General features: G+C 40.8%; 1 protein-coding gene across 4 annotated transcripts in view; it reads left to right on the top strand.

The window, feature by feature from the left end:
* Positions 1–24598, top strand: part of DAAM1 (dishevelled associated activator of morphogenesis 1) — a 183755-nt gene that overhangs the window by 155904 nt on the left and 3253 nt on the right. For all 4 annotated transcript variants that reach the window (XM_033187876.1, XM_033187879.1, XM_033187878.1 and 1 more), the window contains 8 exons: positions 4117–4201; positions 9098–9204; positions 10443–10531; positions 11423–11591; positions 15564–15671; positions 17292–17352; positions 20116–20247; positions 23891–24061. In XM_033187876.1, coding sequence (XP_033043767.1) covers positions 4117–4201; positions 9098–9204; positions 10443–10531; positions 11423–11591; positions 15564–15671; positions 17292–17352; positions 20116–20247; positions 23891–24061 — 922 coding nt within the window. The remainder of the gene's footprint in view (positions 1–4116; positions 4202–9097; positions 9205–10442; positions 10532–11422; positions 11592–15563; positions 15672–17291; positions 17353–20115; positions 20248–23890; positions 24062–24598) is intronic.

Here is a 24598-nt window from a genome sequence, read left to right as displayed (position 1 = left end):
GACAATGAATAGGAATGTTTCAAAGATTATGTCAGCATTTCCCACCTTGCCACACTTACTATCTTTCTTTCCTGATCATTTCATTCCCAAAGGCTGGTGAACTTCCCTATTTCTTATCTTGCTGTCTAGGGATTTATTTCCTGGCAATGCCATCATTACACCAAAGTTCACCACAGTGAAAGCCTGTGGCATATTCCATGCGCTATATTTTAATGAGCGCTTGTGTTCACAGTATTTAAGATTATACCTTAAAGGTCTTCCTCATATTTTACAAATGTCAGTGGACCTTTAGGTCAGGGGCACCTGCCACAGCTTTGTCTGGAGCCAAGCAGGCAGTTGGAAAGAGGCCAAGGCAGGGAGGAGGTGCTGGCATTCCCCATGCCTGAGTGAGTAGGATATTTGCAGCATGAGTGACCAAATCATTCGAAGCTCTCAGAAAGAGATGGCCTAAAAGGTGTGCATTTGAATGGAGAGCTACAGGCACGAGGGACCGTACCTTTCATGGGAAGAGAGTAGAATGGGCACATCTTAGAGAATTTGTTCCTCAGGTCCTCAGGGAATAAGCAACTTTTCTACTGTCTATGTGTGTATGGGTGACATGTAGCAATTAAAAATTTACTCTGTTTTACATACTAAAACAGACCTCTCTCCGCCAAAGGCTGGGGGGTGGCGGGGTATGGGAGACAGCAACTTGGAAGCAGGTTTATATTGCAAAATGAACCCACCTAAAACACAATTTTATGAAGTGTTCTGCCGTTCTTTTTTTCCAGATGCTCACTTAGCACGGCAGCCTGGGTGTAGTAAACCACAAAAAGCTACTCTAAAGTAGGGGGATTTGGCCTAAATCCACTGAAGCAGAGCTGAGGCTGATCTAGCCATCCATCCTTAACTTATTTTAATTACGCCTGGATGTTCCAATTCTCTTGGCAAATTTTTGAAATACTTGAGTAGAGCAACCTAAAGTTGAATACTGTTTTAAGATGGCTGGTTTGTTTCCTGCCTTGTAAAGAAAGTTAGAGTACATGTCTCAAAAGTTGCCACCCTTCAGCACTTCAGAACACTGCCAAGCTTTAAAAGCAATTAATTACAGAGATTAGAGACTGATTCTGTGGATGACAGATGATACTAAGAACTCTGCAACCTATAGAACCATCGCTGAGGGCGGGATACTTTTCTTCCCTTTCCCTTAAGGTAGGGTTTCTTTGATCCAACAGGCCGCATGCATGGGGTTACGTTGACAGGTAGATTTTCTTAAGTACTAGCCATTAAAGTCTCCAGTCTCTTTGTGGGCCACATTAAGAGAAACTAAAATTGTTTTGAATTAGAGCTAGTGTTTAGTCCAGACAGCCTCTGGGGGTTGAGGAGCATAAATATATACAATTTCAAAAGCAAGAAGTTCTGTGCTCCATATGGGGAGCTAATGAAATGCAAATCTGATACTTCAAGTATTGTTCTCACTCTGATTTTCAACTCCTTTTCTTTTAAATGCAAAACAGAAGGACTCAGCAGAACTACACCATAAAATGGTTTCTTCAACTTGGTGTGAAAAGGACACAGAACTAATTTATTTTTTTTCTTATAAGCAGAGCTCTCCTCATGATTATAGATGTTTTCACAGCCAGTTGGTTTTCATTAGTGGCAGTTTCAGCCCTCCCTATTGTTACTATTCCTTGGCCTTGCATGGCCGCACAATGGTGTTTGGACTTAAATTGACTCAAGGGCTTCTAGTGTCCTGGAGTCTAGGGCTACCCAGTTGAGGCCCTGATGCTGCGAGTCGGTGTTTTCCCTGTTGTGTACTTTACCCATGCCAATTTAGCTAAATTGTTCCATTTAAGCAGGGGGAATTTTCTAACACGATATTCTGGGGAACATGTTCATGAGAAAATGGTTGTCCCAACAATGACAAAAACCATCTGAAGAAGTCTGCCAGGGCAAGGGCTCCTGTAACGGCGTAGGGGTGATAACGACACCACAGCTCAGATGAGGTGATAGAATGGGCCTTATTTGTCACCTTAAATAATTTTGCATTTTGCCTAGATGCTTCATTTGGGTTTGAGAACATGAAATAGAAGAGAATGGTATTAGTACAGTAGGATTCCCAAATTTTTTCCTTCTCTTCCCTACCTAATGGCACATGAAATAACATTCAGTTTAAATAGCAAGGTGGATGGTTTTAACATAATTAGGTCCCAAATCTAGAGAAAAAGACAAGCCAGAGGCATCCTTGGTGGGGTGCCTCATCCAGCTTCACCTGGGGCTTCTCTTCTCCTTCGCTGCCTTTGAGTGCATGCTTTCACCTATTCAGCCGTCATCTTGATCTGCATGTGTCTTGAGGATTTTGGCTTATCATCTGATTCTCCCAATGACTATAATCACTGTTAAAATAAGGACCTCATCTTCTATTTCCTTCTTAATACTCTCAGCCTCATGGGTGTCATACACAGAGAGGAAACCCTGGTGAAATAATGGGTATGACAGTGCTTTAGAAAGTGATCATAATTACCATACTAAGCACTGTTTAATGGGTTCTTAGCTGCATATGAACATTAAGGATACAAAGGTACTGCTACTTTGTTTTTCTAGTATAAAAAATTCTGCCTTGTAGAACGTACATATAGTTTATTGCATTCTTTCTATGGCCAGGAACTTTGCTAAGCACTTTACGTGCATTCATTTGCTTAATCCTCATGTGCACACATACAAACACAAACCCTTTCTGGGGGGAGGCAGGGGGGGATGCAGTTATGTAGTTATTATTATCCTTGTTTTACAGATGAGGAAACTGAGGCTTAATAAAAATTTTTTGCTCTAGTCACACTGACCAGGAAGTATCGGAGACAGGACTCGGACCCAGCCTGTCTCACACCAAAGCCCCTACCTTCAAAAGTTGCATGTGACATGTGTACATCTTGCTCTGTATTTGTGTGTTTACGTCTTTATCTCTAGTCCTAAATATGATGATGCTTTTTTAAGAGCATAGACTCAAAGAACAAATCAAGTCATGTTAATATGCCACATTAGTTTTAGGTTGTAAGGAAGTAAGATTTTAAAAATAAGTCTAGACCATGCATGGTCGCTCACGCCTGTAATCCCAGTGCTTTGGGAGGCCAAGGTAGGGGGATTGTTTGAGGACAGGAATTCAAGACCAATCTGGGCAACATAGTGAGACCCCATTTCTATCAAAAAAAAAAAAGGAAAAGTCTGGGTCTAATGCTTACAAATTAAACAAAGGAGTGATTCTCTTGTTGCGGCTAATAATGTGATCAAGATTTTTTGCCCTGGGTAAGACTATTGTTATATCTAATAAAAATACATTTTAACATTATATGTTATATTTTACAGTCAATACTTTGTTGTTCTGAAAATCAAGACACAGATTCCTGATTAAATTAGTAAATCATTTAAGCTGATGGTAGACAGAAAATGAGGAAACAGATTTGTATTTTTGCTTAAATCCTTCCCTATGAAACATTAACTAGATAAGGGATTTTTATATAAAGAGTTTCAGATTGGCAGTCAAGAGTTGTGGGTTTGTGGTTACTGTCGTTTTTTATGTTTAATCTTGGAAAAATCACTTGGCCATTCTGGGCCCCAGTTTCTCTGTCTATTAAAAAAATGCCTTAACTATGAAGTACTTATACATTTTATTTTGCATATTATCTGTTGCTCAACTTTTTAACAATAACATGTAGTTTCTAACCTTCTCAAAATCCATTTTTTACCTGATAGCAAACTTTAAACACTCCTGACCTATAAACAGGTCAGAAACTTAGTTCTGTCCTCCCACTTGCAATTCATGGATCCTAAATGTAAAAGAAAACAATTGTGTGTGGGTATTTTCCCTAGTTCTAATCTTCCAGTGCTTTGCTTAAGGAAACTAAATCATAGAACATAGCAGCTTTGTCCTCTGTGTTAGCAGAGCATTACAAAGCCCTGAAAGAATGTAAAAGCAGTTTTAAAATCCTATTTTTAGGTGCAATATTGTCAGGAAATAAGCTTTCACTGAGAGATTTTAAGAAAAAAGTACTTGAAAATCAGCAGCTGGCGTAGCAAAATGAATTATGTTAAATTTTAATACTCAAACCAATATGGTTAATAACAATATTCTTTCTCCAGGTTGAAATTATCCAATGATGAAATCAAACGGGCAATTCTAACAATGGACGAACAGGAAGATCTGCCCAAGGACATGTTGGAACAGGTGAGCCACCAGATGTATCTCAGAGCAGAAGTGAAAAGCGACCATCAACAGGGAGAGGGATGTTGAGAACATCCGGTTGTTGCTAGTGGATCATTTCCTCATCTATGAATGAGGTGGCTGAACCAAGTTCCCATGTGACTGTGTTAGGAAACTTAATGACCTTATTCTCTCATTGCCTCCCAAACTGATGGGTGAGAAGGAAGATCGCGTTTGTCAAATGCCTGAGACCCACAGCATCCCTCAAGCTGCAATTATGTCATTATACCTCAGTAAATCATATAAATCTAGCTCTAGAAGAAAGTCTGTGTTTCACAGGAACACTGAGAATCTCACTAGCACTGTGAGATTGCAAACGATACTACAAAAGCTGATTCATTACTAAATTCTAAATCTAATTTGTGTCTTGGTCACCAGACCCACAGCCATGAAAATGAACTTTAAAGCCGCACACGGTCATCTGTATCTGAACAAACATGTTTGTCACAAGGCAGTTGTAAATGTCTTGGGGCTAAGTTCTAACCTCTGTACATTGTACAGCACCCTCTTGTGTCATAAATAGCAGTAAATTTAAATGCCAGGGGTAGCAAGAATGGGATTTACACCCAGTCAGTATACATCTTTGCCCATAGTATCTTGATATAATTTTTGTTATCCATGACCAAGCAGCCAGTATTTTTATAGCATTTCTTTGTAGCCACTGCAACTGGGTCATGGGCTGTTTGGCTTCTTTGTCTACTTGTCCCCAAATAACAATGTTGTTGATCTCGCACATATTCTAGGGATTTTCACCTGTCTCTGCCCTCTGCCCCTTGGTCTGGGCCTTAACTTTTCTGTGCTCTGTGATGATAGTCTCAGAATGCTGTCAGACTGTTCCATCCTTCTGTCTCATTGTTTTGGGGATGGGCTCACATTTTGAATGGTTTTGGTCAAGAAGTCCACATTTGTTAGAGCCAGGTGTACCTAAGGTCAACTGTGGGCACAAGCAACTAGGATTCTAGACCGAACTCCAGTTGCATCTGTAGGCGTGCCTTGCTCCAAGAGCAGAGAATAAGGGTATTTTGTGTTGTTAACAGTAATCCTGAGTGGCAAAGTTGCTCTGGGTAGAGCGCCTGTCTATCTGCATGTGTGTTTTCCATGGTTCTCACTGATGTCTCGAAGGTCTCAGACACCATGCAGGGAGGAATGATGTTTGCAGAGTCACTCCCTAATGGACCTGCCCGCTCCTTGCAACCTCTGCAGCTGTAATAGTCCTGGGGGAAAATCCTCACATTTGCTGTGGAAAAACTCTTCATACTGTCCTTTAAAGGTTTTATTTAATTATCAAAATAGTTAATGATTATGTTATCAAGTCTCTTGGGGTGCTCTGTGTATGAATGGTTTAAAAGTATTCCCTGGGATAAAATTTATTTTGAGAGCATCTTCTAGCTCCTCCATACACCTTTCCCTCCCTCGCTGTAGACCAGTCACACAGAGTCTTTGCTCTGGGACAGTGGAGCCTAGCTCCCTCTGCCCCTCCCAGGTAACCCTGGCCTTCAAGTTGCTGCGCCCAATGTGCTAACCCAGAGTGAAGGACTATGTGTAAAGCCACTTTAGTCCTCCTGCCTTCAGCTGCTATTGACAAGGTCGTATGTTTTAAAATTCCACAAGATCTGTTTACTATGGAATTGCATCCAGCAAAATTCCTCCTTGAGGGAAAGGATTTCACAATCTTGCCAAAAGGGCCTGCAGTGCAAATAGAATGTACTTCAAATAAATGCAAGAGAGAAAACCAGTCTACTGAAGCAGAATCTGGCCAAGTAGGATATTTTTTGACCTGGCCTCTCCTGATAATTCTGTGTGTGTCTTGCTCTCTGATCATCTCCCACGCTCTTTCTTTTCCTCCCCATTTTACTGTTTGTTCTTTACTTCCGTTTCCTCTATACAACACTCTTCCCAGACAAGTGTTGATGCCAGCATTTCCTTACTCCTATTTAGGATGTGCCTGGTGGATGCTTTCATCCCCTCCTCTCTTGCTGCTTGCAGCTGCTGAGCTCTGATCTCAGATGAGAGCTATGCTCTCTTCTTTTTTGGAACACATATCTTTATCCTTATTCCCAGATATTTGCCTGACTCCCCATCCTCTCTTAAAACTACCCATGTACAGTCCTTTCCACAACTCTCCTTTGAGAGAGAACTGAGTTTTAGTGTGGCTCCTGTGCGCTTTTAGGTAACAAAAGAGATGTACTGACTGTGTTATTCTGAACAGGGGACAAGTGGGCTCAGCACAACAAGTTTGCAGGGAGAGAGGGGACTGTGCAAATTAGTGAAAGGATCCCTGAGGCTAGAACTCAGTTTCCTTGCCCAGTTGTAAAAATCCAAGCTGAGGGAGGCTGGGGTGATGCTTTCCTCTCTCTTTTTCTTCCCTTCTTCTTGCCTTCCTCCCTTCCTTCCCTGCACTGAGAAAGAACAAGATACGTCCTGAACAGTGTCACCGTTTGAACTCAGGAGCAGAAATGCCTAGAAGCTATCAGGCCCCCAGACCTATGAACTCCCTGGCATCTACTTCCATCTTCCCCCACTTCCATCCCGTTAGGAAGGAGGGGATGTTCCTTCCCTTTGCTCTGGCCCCATTCCTTCCTTCTAGTCAGGACCCCAGCTGGATTGACTGCCCCCTCTTCTAGATCTGCAGCCCCACCCTCTCTACTCTTAGCTCATTCAAGTGTCAGCCTTTAGCACATAAACACACCCCTACATACAGCCTCTACACACATATACCACACATACACACCCTACACACACCCCTACACACATACTGTGCACACACACCCTCATGCACACACCCATTACACACACATACACATCTTATATACATGTCCCTCTCAAGACTCCCCATCCCCATCTAGCTACTGTCTTCTCTCTGACACTGCCAGAGTCTTGAAAACCATCCACACTCTCTTTCTACCCACTCTGCTGCACTGTCCTCCCCTCCCTAGAGCTCTTCTCAAGGGCACTTGCAACTTCCCTGTTGCTGGAGCCAGGGGACACTGCAGGGTCCTCATTTTTCTTAGTTTGTTGGGGGTGTTGGCACCCATGGCCACTTGCTGCATGCTGAAATGCTGCCTTCCCGTGGCCCTGTGAGCCATGCAGGCCTCTCTGGCTGCATCTCCGTGGCCTCCTTTTAAAGGTTTTTCCTTTTCTTGTCCTGGCCCCTTGAATACTGGTTCTCTCCAGCCCTGCTTTTTTTCTCTTGACGGCACCTTTCCTAATCTCACTGACACCCGCACCTTCAGTAACCTACCTGTTAAAACGAATGCCCTGCTTCAGCTTCCAAACGCATCTTCCTAAGGCTTCAGACCCATTTGTCCAACTGCCTAATAGAAATCATTACTTGGTTCCATGCAATCATTTTGAACATTAAACTCACCTTCTCCTCCCCATTCTGGCTCACCCTACCTCCAGCCTTCTCTTCCTGGGTCCCAGTTATGTTATTGCCTAAGCCAGAAGCCCAGGCGTCATCTTTGACTCTTCCTCCCTCATATACTACAATCCATCAAGTCAGGACAGTTCCATTCAAGTCTCATAAATAGCTTTATAATCTGTCCACTAGCTCCACCCTATCCAGGCCACTATCATCTCTTATCCAGATTACTTAGATTACTTACTGTGCCACTATCTAATCATGACCCCCTCTCATTTTTAATCTCTTCTAATTCTTTTTCCATCCCCCAAGCACGGCGATTTTTTTTAAAAAATGTAAACTCACTCTCCTACATGAGATTTTCAAGGTATGTCCCAGTGCCTTCAAAGTAAAGACAGAACTTCTTATAAGGCCTTGCTACTCCCTGCCCTTGCTTACCCTGCCCTCTCCCACTGATGTTACCACTGCCCTTCTACCTGCATAAGTGCTGTGCTGCCCATTCCAGGCCCCGGCACACAGTATACCCTCTGCCTGGAATGTATTCTAGCCTCACAGAACACTTGCCTGTAATTCCAATTCTCCCTCTCTGCTGATGACACCCTGACTAACTGACTTTTCTGAGGTCCCTCAGTTAAATCCAACAAACATTTGAAAAGTTACTAAATGGATCATCTAATTCCAGCATCAAATTCTGGGGAGAGCCTCAAAGTCAAGAAGGTCATGTTTAAAAAAAAAAAAAAAAAAAGCTAAGGGCATTTGATCTCCAAAACAGCCTGAGTCCACAGGTCTTGCATACACATCCAAAACATGTGTACCTTGAAAGGAAATAAGACACATACAGAAGCACTGTTTCAGTTTTAAATATTGTTACTATTTCTTCCACATCCCATGCTCATTTCTTCCTTCAAAATAAACTACGAAATTAAAAACATCAAATCCCACTGTGTTCCTCTCACCCACCTCTACGTGGAAGGGGGAAAAAAAGATTGAATTAGATAAACCAGAAAAATAAGAAAATGGAATGGAAACTACAAATGGAATTATTCATTCCAGCATGATGTAACAGAAAAAGGCGTAGAGCTGGGAGTCAAGAGACCTAGGTTCTATTTCTAATCACTACACAAACTTGCTTTGTAATCTTGGGTGAGTGGCTTACCCTCTCTGGACCTCAGTTGTATCATCTTCTGATGAGGTTGACTCTCTGAGGTGCTTCTAGTGGTCTGTGAAAAAGAGGTTCCAGTAGAGAACTCCCACAATTCTGATTTGAGAGGCAGTAGAGAACAGAAAAGTGCCAGGGATGAATCTTATACCCATTTAACTACTTTCAAGTAAAAATGAAAAGATTTCATCATTTCTGTTGTATCTTAACCTGTGAGCAGAGCTTATAAATTCAACAAGAGTTAACATTTTATCTTTGGACAAATTAACTGAAAGGGTGAAAAATTACTACATGGATTTAAGTGATAAACCCGGTTTTAATATTCATGTGTACTTTTCAGCTCTTGAAATTTGTTCCCGAAAAAAGTGACATTGACCTGTTGGAGGAACATAGACACGAACTGGATCGGATGGCCAAGGCTGATAGATTTCTTTTTGAGATGAGCCGGTGAGTTTGAAAATGCTTAGAATGTGAAGATGTCCCTTCCCTTTCTAAGCTTCATGAATTTTCAATTCATGTGGAATTGTTTGGGCTAATTAACCTGGCTTAACTTGAAAGCTTTTTCATTCTAAAAATCTTCTCAAGTCTGAGTGATGTGGAATTTCATTGTTCTGTTTATGTCAGTTCTTGCCTGTGGATGAGCCAGGGTGAGGGTTTTTTCACAATTATCTCTGTTTCTGGGCCCCTTTGGCCTTATCAAGTAATAACTTTTCTTGATTCCAGTCAGTATCATTCTCCTCACCAGTTTGATTTCTTGGGATATTGTCTCATACTTCCAAGTAGCTTAGGATGGCAAGGTGGTTGTAAAATAGAAAAAAAAAAGGAAAAAATATATATATATGGACAGATTCTGACAATGTCAGTCTGAAGCCCATGTAACTGAACAACCAGGGTCTAGATGTCAAATCATGACACATGCAGACATCACTAATCGATCATGGCACTCTTCCCACGGAGCCTTGGCAAGCTCTCTGAACCCTTCTCCAGAAAGCCCTGAGGCAGCCACAGCTTCATAATTAGGTTTGGCATATGAGCTAAGTCGATCTGCTATCTCAGGCCTAGAAAATTGATTCCGCATTAGAGAAGGACCAGTGGTCCTGAAACTCTCAGTGAACCTCAAGGCACAGCTTTCTCCTTTAGGGGAGCAGAGAGGGTCCTCCCTGTGAAGACAGAGGGAGGTTTGCAGATGGGAGTGAGGAGAGGACAATGTGGGAAGAGGATACTGGAGACCAGTTTTTACTTTGGAAAGTAAAATGGAAAGTTAAGAAATTTGGAATTTCGGAGAAGTGTAGGGAACTGTCCTTTATTTGCAGTAGGATGTTCTTTATGTTTTCATTCCCTTCTATCTTTTCTATGCTCAAAAGAGTTCCTGGGACTCTGAGGGAGGAGAGAGGGGCTTTAGTCAACAGCAGCAGCAGCAGGCTCCCACTTTCTTTTAGCAGTTGCCTTGATTGGAGCTAAGGACTCTGCTGCAGTAGGCCGAATAGCCCCTGTAGGTCAGACCAAAATGGGCTCTCCAGACAAAGCTGGCTTCATGTCCTGTGTTCCTGTCCATGAGAGCAACTAATGTATGTGTGTGGGTGGGTGTTGGGGGAGGTGCTTCCAGGTACCTCCACCTCCATATGTCACTAAGTGAACCTAGATATCTTAAATGAATATCAATTAGTACATGTTTGCTCTTACAGAATTAATCACTATCAGCAAAGGTTGCAATCGCTGTACTTCAAAAAGAAGTTTGCAGAGCGTGTGGCAGAAGTGAAACCTAAAGTGGAAGGTAAAGTCAAGCTGCCTAGATTGGAAATTATGTTCATTATTACAACGCATTTGAAAGTGCAATCCAAGTGCGTATAGTAAACAAGATCCCCTTGGTGATTTTTTATTTTATTTTTTGGCTCAAAATCTTTTAAAATTCTGAGGGATGATTACTTAAGGTCAATGCTTGATGCACTGCCCTAATCTCGGGAGCTCACAGCACGCCTCCTGGTCTCCTCTACAGGGTTGGGCTTTTGACTACAAGGATGTGAGGAATTAATCTCACTGCTATTAGCATTAAACCTGTAATTAGCTTCCCTACAACATAGCCTGAGTAGATTTGTCAAAGGGAAGATTTGAGGCTGTTGTGTGGTTTGATTTTTAAAATTTTAAATGTTTGAAATGTGGGCAAGGCCACTGAAGAGCACAGCCACAGAATGCAGGCTGGAATCATGCATCAGCCTAAGCTCTGATCCCTGTTATGACACCTGTAAGCTATAACATGTAACACATTTGACCAGTTTTCTATCAGTGGAATTGATCAATACTCCTGTTAACCTGACTCATACCAGACAAGTAAGTGTTTGTAAAGAAATACTGGAGATGGGATTGCTATTCTAGATATTCCTCAGTGCTTATGACTGATGAGTCAGCCAAAAAAGGCCTGAGAAAGGATAGGATTTTGCAGCTGTCTATGGGTGTTAGTAACAACTTGAGTTGGCTCTCCCTATCCTTGTTTTTGCTTCTGGTTTAAGCATTTTGAAAGTGGTCAGGGTAACCCAACAACTTAGTCTTACATCTTCAATATCTGTTATTAGGTGTGTGAATTTAGAATGGGTATCACTGAAACGTCTTGATTTCAAACAACGAAACACTTGGTAATCGTTGTGTTTTTATGTGTTTTATTTTGAAGCAATTCGTTCTGGCTCAGAAGAGGTGTTTAGGAGCAGTGCCCTCAAGCAGTTGCTGGAGGTGGTTTTGGCATTTGGAAATTATATGAATAAAGGTCAAAGAGGGAATGCATATGGTTTCAAGATATCTAGTCTAAACAAAATTGCTGACACAAAATCCAGCATCGACAAGTAAGTATGGGATCTTCCAACACTTGGGGGAGCCAGGTATGTAGGTCCAGGCTCAGATTTGTGCCCCTCTGGTCCTCCTCAGCCTTCATGACATTGCAGTCTTCAGTCAGAACTTCTCTTTCTCACTGCTTTCTTCCCTTCTCTGACCTTGATTCTTCTCTAACCTCTGTCATGACCGCAGGCATCTCCCATATTCCTGTTGGACCAATTATCCTTCATCCATTTTTGGTCCACAGGGACATCATCTGTTCTAAGTTTTGCTGTTGTTTTTGTTTTGTCCTGCCTTTTTAAAAAATTAGTTTTTTGTAAACTTTTTATTATAGTATAATATACTAAGAAGAGGTCAGTCATCACAAATGTTGGGCTTGATGATTTTTCACAAATTAAACACACCTGTGCAACCAGCGCCCAGCTCAAGGACAGAATGTTACCAGCATTCGACATCTCCCCATGACCCCTCTATAGAAAACTGTGTTCCACAGAAAAGAAAAAAATTGATAGTTGGTGCTAGAATATGAAGCTTTTGGGGTTTTTAGGTTATATTTTTCCTTATACAGTGGAGCTGGCAACTATATTAAAAACTTAGGTATAAATGCATTTTGGCTATTAATACTCAGTTGCTCATTGCAGGTCTCATTAAAATGCTTCCTAGAAAGTGTTCAATGCTGCATTTTAGGTGAACAGATTCTCACTAAAGATGTGAAAACGTTCTTGTGTCATTAACAGGGTAGGGTCATTAGGCAGATTAACTCGAGTTTCCCTGAGAGCTTTGTTTCTCTGAGGTTCTCACTGACTTCAAAGGAACTTGCACAATTGTTTCTAAGGTAAGCTTCTCCATACCCAAATTCTTTTTAGAAATATGGGCTGTTCACCCTAATTATTTCTAACTAATAAGGGCTTTTACCCTATATTTTCTATAGGGTTCGTGAAGCATAGTGCTCTGGCAACCCTAAATCCATCCTAGAAGAAATAAGCAGTGTGTGAATTTGTTGTTTTTGCATCATGTAGAGATAGATTAATGAAGAGCAGCTCTTGTGATAGCCCTGCCACCTATTTTTAACGTAAACACTTGATCCTTTTCAGAGCACTTTCACATTTGATTGTCCCACTAGCTTGTGAAGTACGTAAGCCAAATACTGTTGTCACCTGTTGTCAGGTAAGAAACTGACTCAGGGTCAGGTGGCTCATTCAGCTTGCCTATGGTTACAACAAGCAAGGTATTCGGCCTCACAGGTATTTGACACCTGTGTTGTTGGTCCATTCACAGCTCTATTAGCAACAGAAGGATCTTATGTGGAGGTTGTAGTGGGGAATAGCAGATCTTATTTGTGCCTAAAGAGCCAGCTACCTTTTTAAGGAAGGGCATTCTCTTCAACTGTACACACGCAAAAGCAATCAGCTACCCTCAGTACTTACCAATAACCTGGCACTTACATGATTATCTGCTTATTTACTGAGGTTACTACAGAATTTATATAATGTACAAGCTTTTTCAAAAGAACAATCTACAACTATTTCTGATCTTTCTTTTTCCTCTTTTTTTTCCTGCCTTTAGTATTTGGTCCCCAAATGCAGCGCCCATGCCTTATACACCTGCATGCCTAGCAAAGTGCTTTGCCTGTAAGCAGTCACCCATGAACGTTGTTCCATTGAATCTAATCAGATAGTGTAGATCGTGGGACAGTCAGCAGGAAGGGTGCATTCACTCAGCATTGAAGGCTCAGTTACTAGTAATGACCAGGGAAGAATCAAATGTGTGGCTGCTGTTGTTCCTTCCTTAAGAATTTGCATTTACTCAAAGAGGTATTATTTGGATCGCAAACAAATATGGAAGATCAGACGTCATCTTAAACCTTTCTATAGCAAGAAAGGCGTGTATGGTTAAGGAAATTAATTGAAATGTCTCTCAATAGCAAAGCATTTCTTTTTAAAAAATGAAAAAAATAGCCTCACTCTTTCTTGTGATGGTGGCTGGCATTTTGCTCGCTCCATGTGCCCCTTAGGGAAGAATCACATGGGCAGACAGGTAGGTTCTGTGAAGAGCAAAATTGGAATGGAGGCTGGGCACACTGGTTCACACCTGTAATCCCGGAACTTTGGGAGGCCAAGCCGGAGGATCATGAGGTCAGGAGATGGAGACCCTCCTAGCTAACACGGTGAAACCTCGTCTCTACTAAAAATACAAAAAGTTATCCGGGTGTTGTGGCATGCGCTTACAGTCCCAGCTACTCAGGAGGCTGAAGCAGGAGAATCGCTTGAACCCAGAAGGCTGAGGTTGCAGTGAGCCAAGATCGCCACCACTGCACTCCAGCCTTGGCTACAAAGCGAGACTCCATCTCAGGAAAAAAAAAAAAAAAAAAATGAAATGGAAGGATGCACATGAACATATGAAAATAAGTGGCCAAAATTGTTGGCCACTGTTTTGCTTTGGTGGGCAATTGTTTTCTAATTATTGAGAGACTGAGAGTGAGAAAAATGAGGATTTATAGGATTGCATTGTCTCTATGAAAGGCAAGGGTAACTAGAAATGGTTTTCATTGTTATAGAAAAGAAATTGTTTGAAAACTCTGATTCCTTTGGTTAAAGATGAGTGGGAGTACTGGGGTTTAGCACTGTGAATTAGCAAACTGCCTAAATTATGGAAATGTTTTTTAAAGGAATGTATTTTTACCCTCCTAATTCTAACCTCAACAGACAAGTAGTTCTTGATCCTGGCTGCTTGATAAAATCAACAGGGAGTTTTAAAGAATGCCCATGCCTGCCTCCACCTCATTCCAATTAAATGAATCTCTGGGGTTAGCCCAGGCATCTGGAGTCCAGGTGATAGGAATGTGTAGCAGTCAGTGACAATGGGATCAGAGGAACACAGGTTGCCTAATAGATACTGTTTCCTACGTGCTCGCCTTTTCAATCCAGGTCAGTCCGAGTTCAGCCCTGTCACCACCAGAGAGGGAGCTGGCACAACCAACTGTTTTAACTACTAAGAGTTATGCAGTTAGGAGTTGAAGTGTTGCTAATTTAGGAAGTGGATTCAGGGTTGCGAGGATATCACATGGTGACAGTTATGGCCCGCTTCCAGGTTCAGCCCCGAGAAAGGGGGCTTTCTAACTTTCTGACCACCCTTTGGGTGAAACCTTATTAAAAAGTGTCAATAGGTCAGACACGGTGGCTCACACCTGTAATCCCAGCACTTTGGGAGGCAGAGGCGGATGTATCACCTGAGGTCAGGAGTTGGAGACTAGCCTGACCAACATGGTGAAACCCTGTCTCTACTGAAAATAACGAAAATTAGCCAGATGTGGTGGCTGGCACCTGTAATCCCAGCTACTCGGGAGGCTGAGGCAGGAGAATCACTTGAACCCAGGAGGCGGAGGTTGCAGTGAGCCCAGATTGCACCACTGCACTCCAGCCTGGGCAACAGAGACTCCGACTCAAAAAAACAAAAAAGTATCAATAATTGTCATCAGTGAGTTGCTGCTCTGTACTTTAGACTCAAGAATAGCTGCCCTTTTCAGTGGAATAAACATCCCTCACTCTCCACCCCATCCCACTCCACTCCACCGCCTATTAGTTATGAACCTGCAGGGCACACCCCATTTTAGGGTGGATCTAGTGGGAAGGTAAACTTGAGCTTATCTCCACTGGCAGTGGTTCAGATTCACTTAGACCACCCATCCCATTACCCAGATTTTGAAAGATGCTCATTATGGGCCCAAAATGTAATTCTTACCCTCTTTTTAGAAACTGACATATATCTATGTAATCCCCGTGGAGGCTCTCCCATTATTCTCATCTCTTGAGAATCCCTGCCTTACATGAACCTCCAAATTTTAACGTTAATGCAGGTAATATAGCATTATTGTGGGTTCTACCATTTGAGCATATAAATCATATGCAGATATTAACTCTTCATATATTTATGTACTTTAAATGAAAATAATTTAAATGTTTAATACTCTTCTTCAATTGTAGAAACATTACCCTTTTGCACTATCTCATCACTATTGTGGAAAATAAGTACCCCAGTGTTCTGAATCTAAATGAAGAATTGCGGGATATTCCTCAAGCTGCGAAAGTAAAGTAAGTACTTACAGTGAGTGTTAGCTTCTTAAATCACTTGGACTGTGTGTTAGCCATTGAGGTAGTTAGCACTGCATGAAGTCAGTCTTTCTATTTGTTTTCCCCTGAACATTGTATGAAATAAAGTTTGAATCTCATCCAAATCACTCAAATGTGTTACAAATTTTTGAATATATGTTTGTTCTAGCTTCTTTGGAATACTGCATGAAATTTTTAACTTTCATACTTTTAAAGGGCAGGTGTTTTAAACACAGGTAAGAGCACCCTTAGTTAAATAAAGATGCATGACTAAGCAAATAGAAGACCTAAGTGTCAGGGCGTTGCTAATAATTTTCACATGTGCACACATATGCCCAGAAACCAAGGCGGCTCTTTAATGGGAAGCAGTCTTTATGCAAATGAAGAAACTAAAAATAAAATGGAAAGTTGCCAGATTTTTACCACAAACTTCACACCACGTTTCAGAGACTGAGAAGCAGGCAATTTTCCTTGCTGTTTTTCCCTCCCTCTTTTGGCTCTTTTTTTAAAACATAAACTGCATCTTTTTGCAGTGAATTTGAAAAGTATAATGAGCAGGCTTATTTTTTCCCTCTGTTCATGGAATCTGGTAGAAATATACTATATAAGGCATGAAATTAAATGAAGTACTGGTGAGTTTTTTTTATATGTTGTAAATTATCTGGGAGAATTCAGTTTCAAGCTCTGATGTTTAAAAGCCATGAAATACAAAGTGTTATGTATGGGAGAAGCCCGAGAACCTTTCTCTATTGAAAAAAAAAAAAAGATGAAAATAAAAACTAGTTAATATAAGAAAAATCATTGTTGATTACTACCTAAGCCATTACCTTGTAATGTTCATATTATTGGGGCCTTAGTGAAAAGCAGAACACTGATTATATAGAGTACAATGTGAACATGATTGCAGATGAACTTATTTTTGTTTTGTTTTCAAAGGGAGCCAAGTATAGCAAGAGATTTATTTCTACATGGAGTAATTTGCTGAAGTGAGATTTTTTTGAGTTTGAAACATAAAATATTCTTGTACAGATGGAAGATATTTCTATTCTGCTATTTTTGACCTATAAAATATACCTGCTGGCTACAGAAAACAAGAAACATTATTTTATTTTATTTTATTTTTTGAGATGGAGTCTCACTCTGTCTCCCGGGCTGGAGTGCAGTGGCCGGATCTCAGCTCACTGCAAGCTCCGCCTCCCGGGTTTACGCCATTCTCCTGCCTCAGCCTCCTTAGTAGCTGGGACTACAGGCGCCCGCCACCTCGCCCGGCTAGTTTTTTGTATTTTTTAGTAGAGACGGGGTTTCACCGTGTTAGCCAGGATGGTCTCGATCTCCTGACCTCATGATCCGCCCGTCTCGGCCTCCCAAAGTGCTGGGATTACAGGCTTGAGCCACCGCGCCCAGCCAAGAAACGTAATTTTATACCTACATTTCATGAGTTTAAAATACTGTTGTCTGTCTTTGAGATCTGAGCATGGAAGGGAATTTTAAACATTTAAATTAAACTAGTATGGACTTCCAAGCATGAAATATTTAAACCCATCTTATATTTAATATGTGTAAGTCACATGTTGATTGCTAAAACATTGCTATTTACAACAGCATGACTGAGCTGGACAAAGAAATAAGTACCTTGAGAAGTGGCTTGAAAGCAGTAGAGACAGTGAGTATTTGTTTTTTGTTCTAATTCCTAGTTTCTTCACTATCTCTAGTGCTGGTGGTTTCCAGCAGATGAGTTGCTGGTTGTCTTGGCATGTGGTATGCCCAGAATAAACATTTGTTGATTAAAAATAAGAACCACCACCACAAGAAGCAAAGGCAGGTTATGTTCAGCCTGGCAACTTGATTGCAGGCAGCAGGGGTCGTGGGTGAGTCACTGCAGGAGGAACTGAAAACTGGACCTAGCGTGCCACCAATTTATCTGTGAGGCAGGATTCATCAGGATGAGTGGATTGGGCTAGATGGTCTTCAGCGACCCTCTCAATTTCCAAGTGCTGCTAATATATGGTGTTCACTTTCGGTAGAGCAATAGAACTTCTCTGTTGTTTTTGTCTTGGTCCTTTGGGTAGTATTTACTAAGCAGACACTGTAGTACATGCTCTAGCCGAGGGTCACGATGACTCAGAATCCTTGTCCTCCAGGTGTTGCAATAATGTGAGCAGCCACTTCCCTCAGCCTGGCCGTGTCCAGATAGCAGAGTGATTACAGAGGTGCCTTAAGGAAGGCAGCAGGTTGAGGGTACTTTGGAGACATGTGGAACAATTGGCCCCTATTAGAGGAAACTTCTCGTTTGGAAAAGAAGTTGTTTGAGCTGTGGCTTCGGAGCGTGGGGTAAACTTAGGTGCATAGAGGGAGGTTATCCCAGGCATACAAGACAACCTGGGCCCAGGCCTTTGAGGAAGGAAAACCGGTCAGGCTGGCAGACGAGCTGGTAGGATGAAACGTGCTTTTTGGCACAGTGCCCTGTGGGTACTGTGCAGATGTAGCTGCCAGCGAGAGAGGGGGCAGGGATGAGAACAGGCTGGCAGAGCAGCGTCCCTGTGACCGTGCTCGGAGCAGACATAGCTCGGGCCTCCTTTGGGTGAAGGAGATGGATAGGCAGGCAGCTTGGACAGGTGCCTCTCATAAGTATCTCAGATCATTTATCAGTAATGCTGTGAGAACCCTCCCTTCTTTTTTTAATCACAAAACTGCCAAAGAAAGTAGTTGAACTAATTAAAGACATATGTCTAATAAAAATTAAAGTCACAATGTCTAATTTTTTGTTTTCAATAAATTAAGGAACCTGTGAGGTTTTTTTTCATTTTTTTTTTTTTTTAATGTAGGGAGTGGGGGGCAGTATTAAAAAAAAAATAAACTGATTGAACTTTTTCTCCCAGCGTCAGAGGGTCCATGGTCATTATGATGACCCTGAAGCCTGGCTCTGACCCCTGCTTCTGAGCCAGGTCAAAACAAGGCCTGGGGTGGGGGCTTCTGGGGAAATTTTGTGTTGCTGCTTTATTAAAGGATAGTTTTGCTGAAATCACTCTATATATACTGTCATATACACTGTATCACACTTTTTATAGGAAAGGGGATATAGAAGCCTCCCCTACCCCTGGAGGTAGGTGTGGTATTTTAATAAAATAGCAGGGGGCAGAGCTTGGCCTGGCCAAATATATATGTCTTCTAATTGTGCTTTACACAAATTAATTATATTGTTTGAAGGTATCAAAGATGAATATTTATGAAATTATACATTAATGAAACACTTTCAAATGCCTTTCCCATCCCCACACTGAACACAGATACACTTACTTTCCAGGCTAAAGTACTAGAATTATGGCAATTTCTTCCAATCAGTGCCAGCTCCCTAATTGATGAGTTTTCACTTCTGTTATTTCATTTGAGTCTAGTGATGATGTGGATATTGCCCCCTTAAAAAAAAATCAATAAACTGAGGCCCAGAGCAACATACCATGGTTAAGAACCAAATCAGTGGTAGAGCTGAGTCAGAACCCGTAAACTGTGATGACTACACTCCTGCTTGTGAAGATCTCTGCCAATGCAAGAAAATAAGGGAGCATCCAGTTTAAGTCAATTGGTGTACAACATAGTTATTACCAAGACTCTAGAGTCAGGCAGGCCTGAGTTCAAATTGGCTCTGTCACTGGTCAGCACTATTTCAGGGCAAGTAATATATCCCTTCAAACCTTAATGTATGTATCTGTATAATGGGACTAGTGATCCCTCACTTATAGGGATGTTGTGAACTTTAAATAAGAATGTGCATCTGGCAATGATTAACTTAACTAATAACATTAGATTTGGATCATCTGTGTTCGTTGCTGTGGTAATGGGGAATATGGATAATTAGCAAGAGACTAATTCCCCTACAAGCCTGTTTACAAAAACCAATATGGTATGGACAAGAGAAAAATGGTAGAAGATTATGGTGCCAAATGCTGCAGCCAAAATTCTGCTGACCCATATCCCACGGTTTAAGAAGTAAATAGACTTGGCTGAGAGGAAAAGAAGGAAAAAATCAAGGCACCAGAATTCTAAGCATGGAATATTGACAAGCAGAGTCTCTTGTTTTCACTCACAAGCCCTTAGAGTTCAGTTTGCCCCCACTATTTGTTTAACTTCTATTAATTTTATCCAAATGCAAATCTGCTTGCTTTCTAAAGTCTGAAAGAGTAATAGATCAAGTACTTAGATTGTTGGTAAATTGCTATTGGCAAATATGCGTGTGCACATGGGCATGGCTCTGGCATGGTGGGAGGAAGGGCAGAGGCACTAGAGTATAACAAAATGTTTTAGAACAAGTTTTGATGCGTTTACCATTCTCATTTATTAAATTTAAGGCATGTGAAATATGAGACAAGGTGTGTCTCATGTCTGTATTTGAAGCCTGCATTGACATTATTCATTTCCTGTGTTTAAGGAGCTGGAATATCAGAAGTCTCAGCCCCCACAGCCTGGAGATAAGTTTGTGTCTGTTGTCAGCCAGTTCATCACAGTAGCCAGCTTCAGCTTCTCTGATGTTGAAGATCTTCTAGCAGAAGCTAAAGACCTGGTAAGTTTCCCCCTTGTGCACTGACTGTTGTTTGAGTGGACTGGGCTTCGTTGTGATACTTTCAGTTATTATTGTGTACGGGAAATAGCAGGAGTGAGATCTAAACTTCGTGGTGCAGGAAATAAAGTAGTAGATAATTACTTTCCAGATTCCATTGTTTTGTATGACATAGGTGTGTTTTCATTTCCAAGACTGTGATGAATCTGAACACACCGTTTTTGTCTGACTGGCCTATGTTGAAAGACCTTGAAAGCTTTGAATGGTATGAGACCAGCAGATACTTTGACAGTTCTCTCTTGGTTGAAATTGGCTTGAAGTACTTATCTCTGGGAGCCAGAAAAGAGTAGATGATGAAAACCAGGGGTAGAATCAAATGTGCAATTCGATGTTACTAAAGCCATGTGCCTTATTACGTAATATGCTCATCTGAGATACAGCCTTGGAGGACAGGATGCTACCTGTATAAATCTCCAGCAGAACTTGTTAAAAAAGATGCATTTTAATTCACAGTCTCATTGCAAGAGTTATTTTTTTTTTAGTAAGACATTTATTTTTATGATTTCTGCTATTTCACATTTTGTGTTCCCTTAGAAGAGAAATTTTTGTTGATTCATAACCACGACCTTTAGCTCCTCAGCTTCACCTCACTCCTCTCTATCCCAGGTTGTTTCCTCTTCCAAAATGCATTCACATTCATATACAAGACATGTACAGAGTCTCTCATTTTCTCTCCTCTTCTCATTCTTTATAAAGTATATTAACACCCTTCCCCGCCCTCCCCCCTCCATTGGTTCTTTTACTCTACCCATCTCTCAGTTGCCACAACACTCTTTTACTTGAGTCTTGTGTTTCAAAACTTCGGTAAATGGATGTTCTTTTTCTCTGGTCACCTGTCTGGTTGTAGATATGGATGATTGTTTACGTAAATGTACACACATACCAATTAAAGTACAGGAGTAGGCTGTTCACATGCGTTAGCTAATCTCAACATTAAACCTCCTCTCTAACCTTATTAAATAAATGATAATATATGTTCAAATGGCTGCTATCAGAGGTCCAACCTCTGATATCCCACAGTGGAAATCAGTCAACTGATGTCAGCAACCACCATTCAGACCTCCACTGTGAAAGCCCCCATCTATGTTTTATGTATGCCTCACCACTTTAGAGTTTGTGCTTCATAAAGGAAGAGATTCCCCCTGTCCTGATATCCCACCTGAGCAATATAGCACCTACTTCATCAAGGGGCTCAAACATTTTTGTGTGTGAACTGGCTGTTGTCAGCTTGTTCATCACAGTAGCCAGCGTCAAGCTTCTCTGATGTTGAAGATCATCTAGCAGAACATAAAGACCTGGTAAATTTCCCCTCGCACACTGACTGTGGCGTGTGTGTGTGTATGTAGGGGGTGGACCTTTAATCTGGGCCTGGTTTTCGATTTCAATATACATGACATCATGATCACTAGAATTCCTTGATAAAAAGATCACTCAGGATGGCTTGAAGTACGTGAACCTGAATGTTTTAGAAATCCAGTTGTAGACTGTCTATTGCTATTTTGTTCATACCAGAACTTTTCTAAATTACCATATAAAACCATGGAGCAAGCTAGAGCATTATATATGGTGTCTGAAGAATGTTATGTTTTTTGCCCGAAGAACTCTTTTCTAATAGAATATTTCCAAATAAGTAAAACATTGAAAACTCCTCAGTGAAGACAGAAATGGTAAAAAGGACACTTTTATTACAAATTTAAAGATACAGTAACTGTAAAATATATATATAAATATAAGCCAAAACTTGTTTTATTTAAAAATAAATGTTGAAAATATTTTAGGTAGATAGTGTCACTGAAATATCAGAAGAACCTAACAATATAACAAAGACAAGTAAAGTAATAAAAATAAAACCAATTATAAACTGTTTGGGGGCACTGCATAAACACAGCGTGGTCTAAATATGAAGAAAACTTAAAATCTGGAAAATGTTAAGTAGCTGATTGGGCATAGGGAAAAACGTATTTGACTTTGAAGCTAGGAACACTATCCTTAGTAGCTTAGGAGTAATAGCATTAGATCCTTACAGAAGGAAGTATAATTTTAGCAAACAATTTGACATTGAATATTATATGGGTAGTTGTAATGCTAAGACTATTGAAAACATACTGTCTTGAGTTATGAAGATAACCCCTGGAAGAACTAAAATGAGACTGGATATACTATTGTTACTGTATACATATATTTTTACCTAACTTCATAAATTTCTTCCTTGGTGTGTTGCATTCTGGCCATTTAAAAAGATTGACACTAGAGCATGTTGCATGTACCCATAGTCCCAGAGACTCAGGAGGCTGTGACAGGAGGGTCACTTGTGCCTAGGAGTTTGAGTCCAGCCTGGGCAATGTAACATTGCAATACCCCATATCTTTTTAAAAAAAAAAACTTTTTTAAAAAAGATTGGCATTGAAAGGGGTTCTAAAACAAAGAATTTGGAATAAAATTGTATTCTCAGTCATACACTGGGTTGCATTAAAGATTCCATACTCAGTTACTCTTTTCTCATTGAGACCCTGAAAATATCCCAACAATAGCAGCATTATTTATGATTGGGAAAAGCAGCTAAGAGGCACTGGCTCCCATTTGCTTTCTATGTTGACCATATGGCACCAGTAAATGATATTAAACTACTTCAAAGAAAAGTTAAAAGTACAAGTTTCCCTCCCCCTGCTGAGTTTGCTGTTAGTTTTATGTCTGGGGTGCTGTGCTCTACAATATTTTGTTTTTACTACTGTTTAGTTAATAAAAAGTCATAGGAGGTCATCATACATGTTAAGCTCAAATGAGGTAGACAGGAATAAATGGTTTCAAAAGCTAAGGAGTATTAAATTTTTTACTTTAGAAATGATCAATAGACATGTTCAGCAGCTGAAGATAAATATAGGCTCGCTAGAATCCCTCAGTTATATTTGACTCAGCCGGGTGCAGTGGCACGTGCCTTTAGTCCCAGCTACTCGTGAGGCTTAAGGGGAAAGATTGCCCAGGAGTTTGAGGCTGTAATTTGCTGTGATCATACCTTTGAATAGCCAGTAAACTCCAGCCTGAGTAACATGTAAGACTCTATAAATTTGGGAGAAAAAAAAAAAAAACCAATAACATATGCATTCCAGCCTGGGCAACCCTGTAAGACCCCATCTCTTAAAAACCAAAACAAAATAAGAAAAACTGCCGGGTATGGTGGCTCACGCCTGTAATCCCAGCACTTTGGGAGGCCAAGGTGGGTGGATCACCTGAGGTTAGGAGTTTGAGACCAGCCTGGCCAACATGGTAAAACCCCTACTCTACTAAAACTACAAAAATTAGCCAAGCGTGGTGGTATGTGCCGGTAATCCCAGCGACTTGGGAGGTTGAGGCTGGAGAATCACTTGAACCCGAGAGGCAGAGGTTGCAGTGAGCTGGGATCATGCCACTGCACTCCAGCCTGGGTGATGGCGAAACTCTATCTCCAAAAAAAATAAATAAATAAAAATAAATGAGCAAACAAAACTTATGCTTGACTCAATCTGGGCTTTAGTCTTTCTAAAGTTATTTATATTTGATTATGGAATTCTCATGAAACATTGACTTCTTAGAACCGTCTTTTTTCTAGTTCACTAAAGCAGTGAAGCACTTTGGGGAAGAGGCTGGCAAAATACAACCAGATGAGTTCTTTGGCATTTTTGATCAGTTTCTTCAAGCTGTTTCAGAAGCCAAACAAGAAAACGAAAATATGAGAAAGAAAAAGGAGGAAGAAGAACGTCGAGCTCGCATGGAAGCTCAGGTGAGAGGATGATTAATTGACCAATTCCACCTCCTAGAAGTCCTATGGCTGCAGCCCAGTCAAAAGTATTTAGAGAGCACTCTGACCTGCTGGCAGGAAGGCAGGCTTCAGTGTACTTTCTAGAATGCTGTGGGACTTTAAATTGGTGTTGTTTCTCTTGGGCTATTTAACAGTGTATTTCAAAGCCTTAAAAAAAATTATCCACATCCTTTGCTCTGGAATTCCATTTCTTAGCATTTATTTTAAAGAAATAATCATAAATTTACACAAAAAAGGGCAGCATTCTTTATAATAGCCCCAAGCTAAAGACAACCTAGATGTTTACCAATAGGGCTTGAGTTCTAAATGTTGTAATGGCTATATAATGGTATATTTACGCAGTCCTTAAAAGATATGTATTTAAAGAATAATGATACAGAAAAGTTTACAAAGTGATTTCTACATGAAATCTTTTTTGTTTTGTTTCTTAAGATGTGTTAATACATATAGAAAATAATAGTGGTGAGATAAACCTCTAAAAAGTTCACAGTAGTAGAA

This window comes from Trachypithecus francoisi, unplaced genomic scaffold (assembly GCF_009764315.1).
Source record: "Trachypithecus francoisi isolate TF-2019V2 unplaced genomic scaffold, Tfra_2.0 Lachesis_group3, whole genome shotgun sequence".
Lineage (NCBI taxonomy): Eukaryota > Metazoa > Chordata > Mammalia > Primates > Cercopithecidae > Trachypithecus > Trachypithecus francoisi.
Note: the sequence above shows the minus strand (reverse complement) of the source record. Positions and strands in the feature narration are given on the sequence as shown.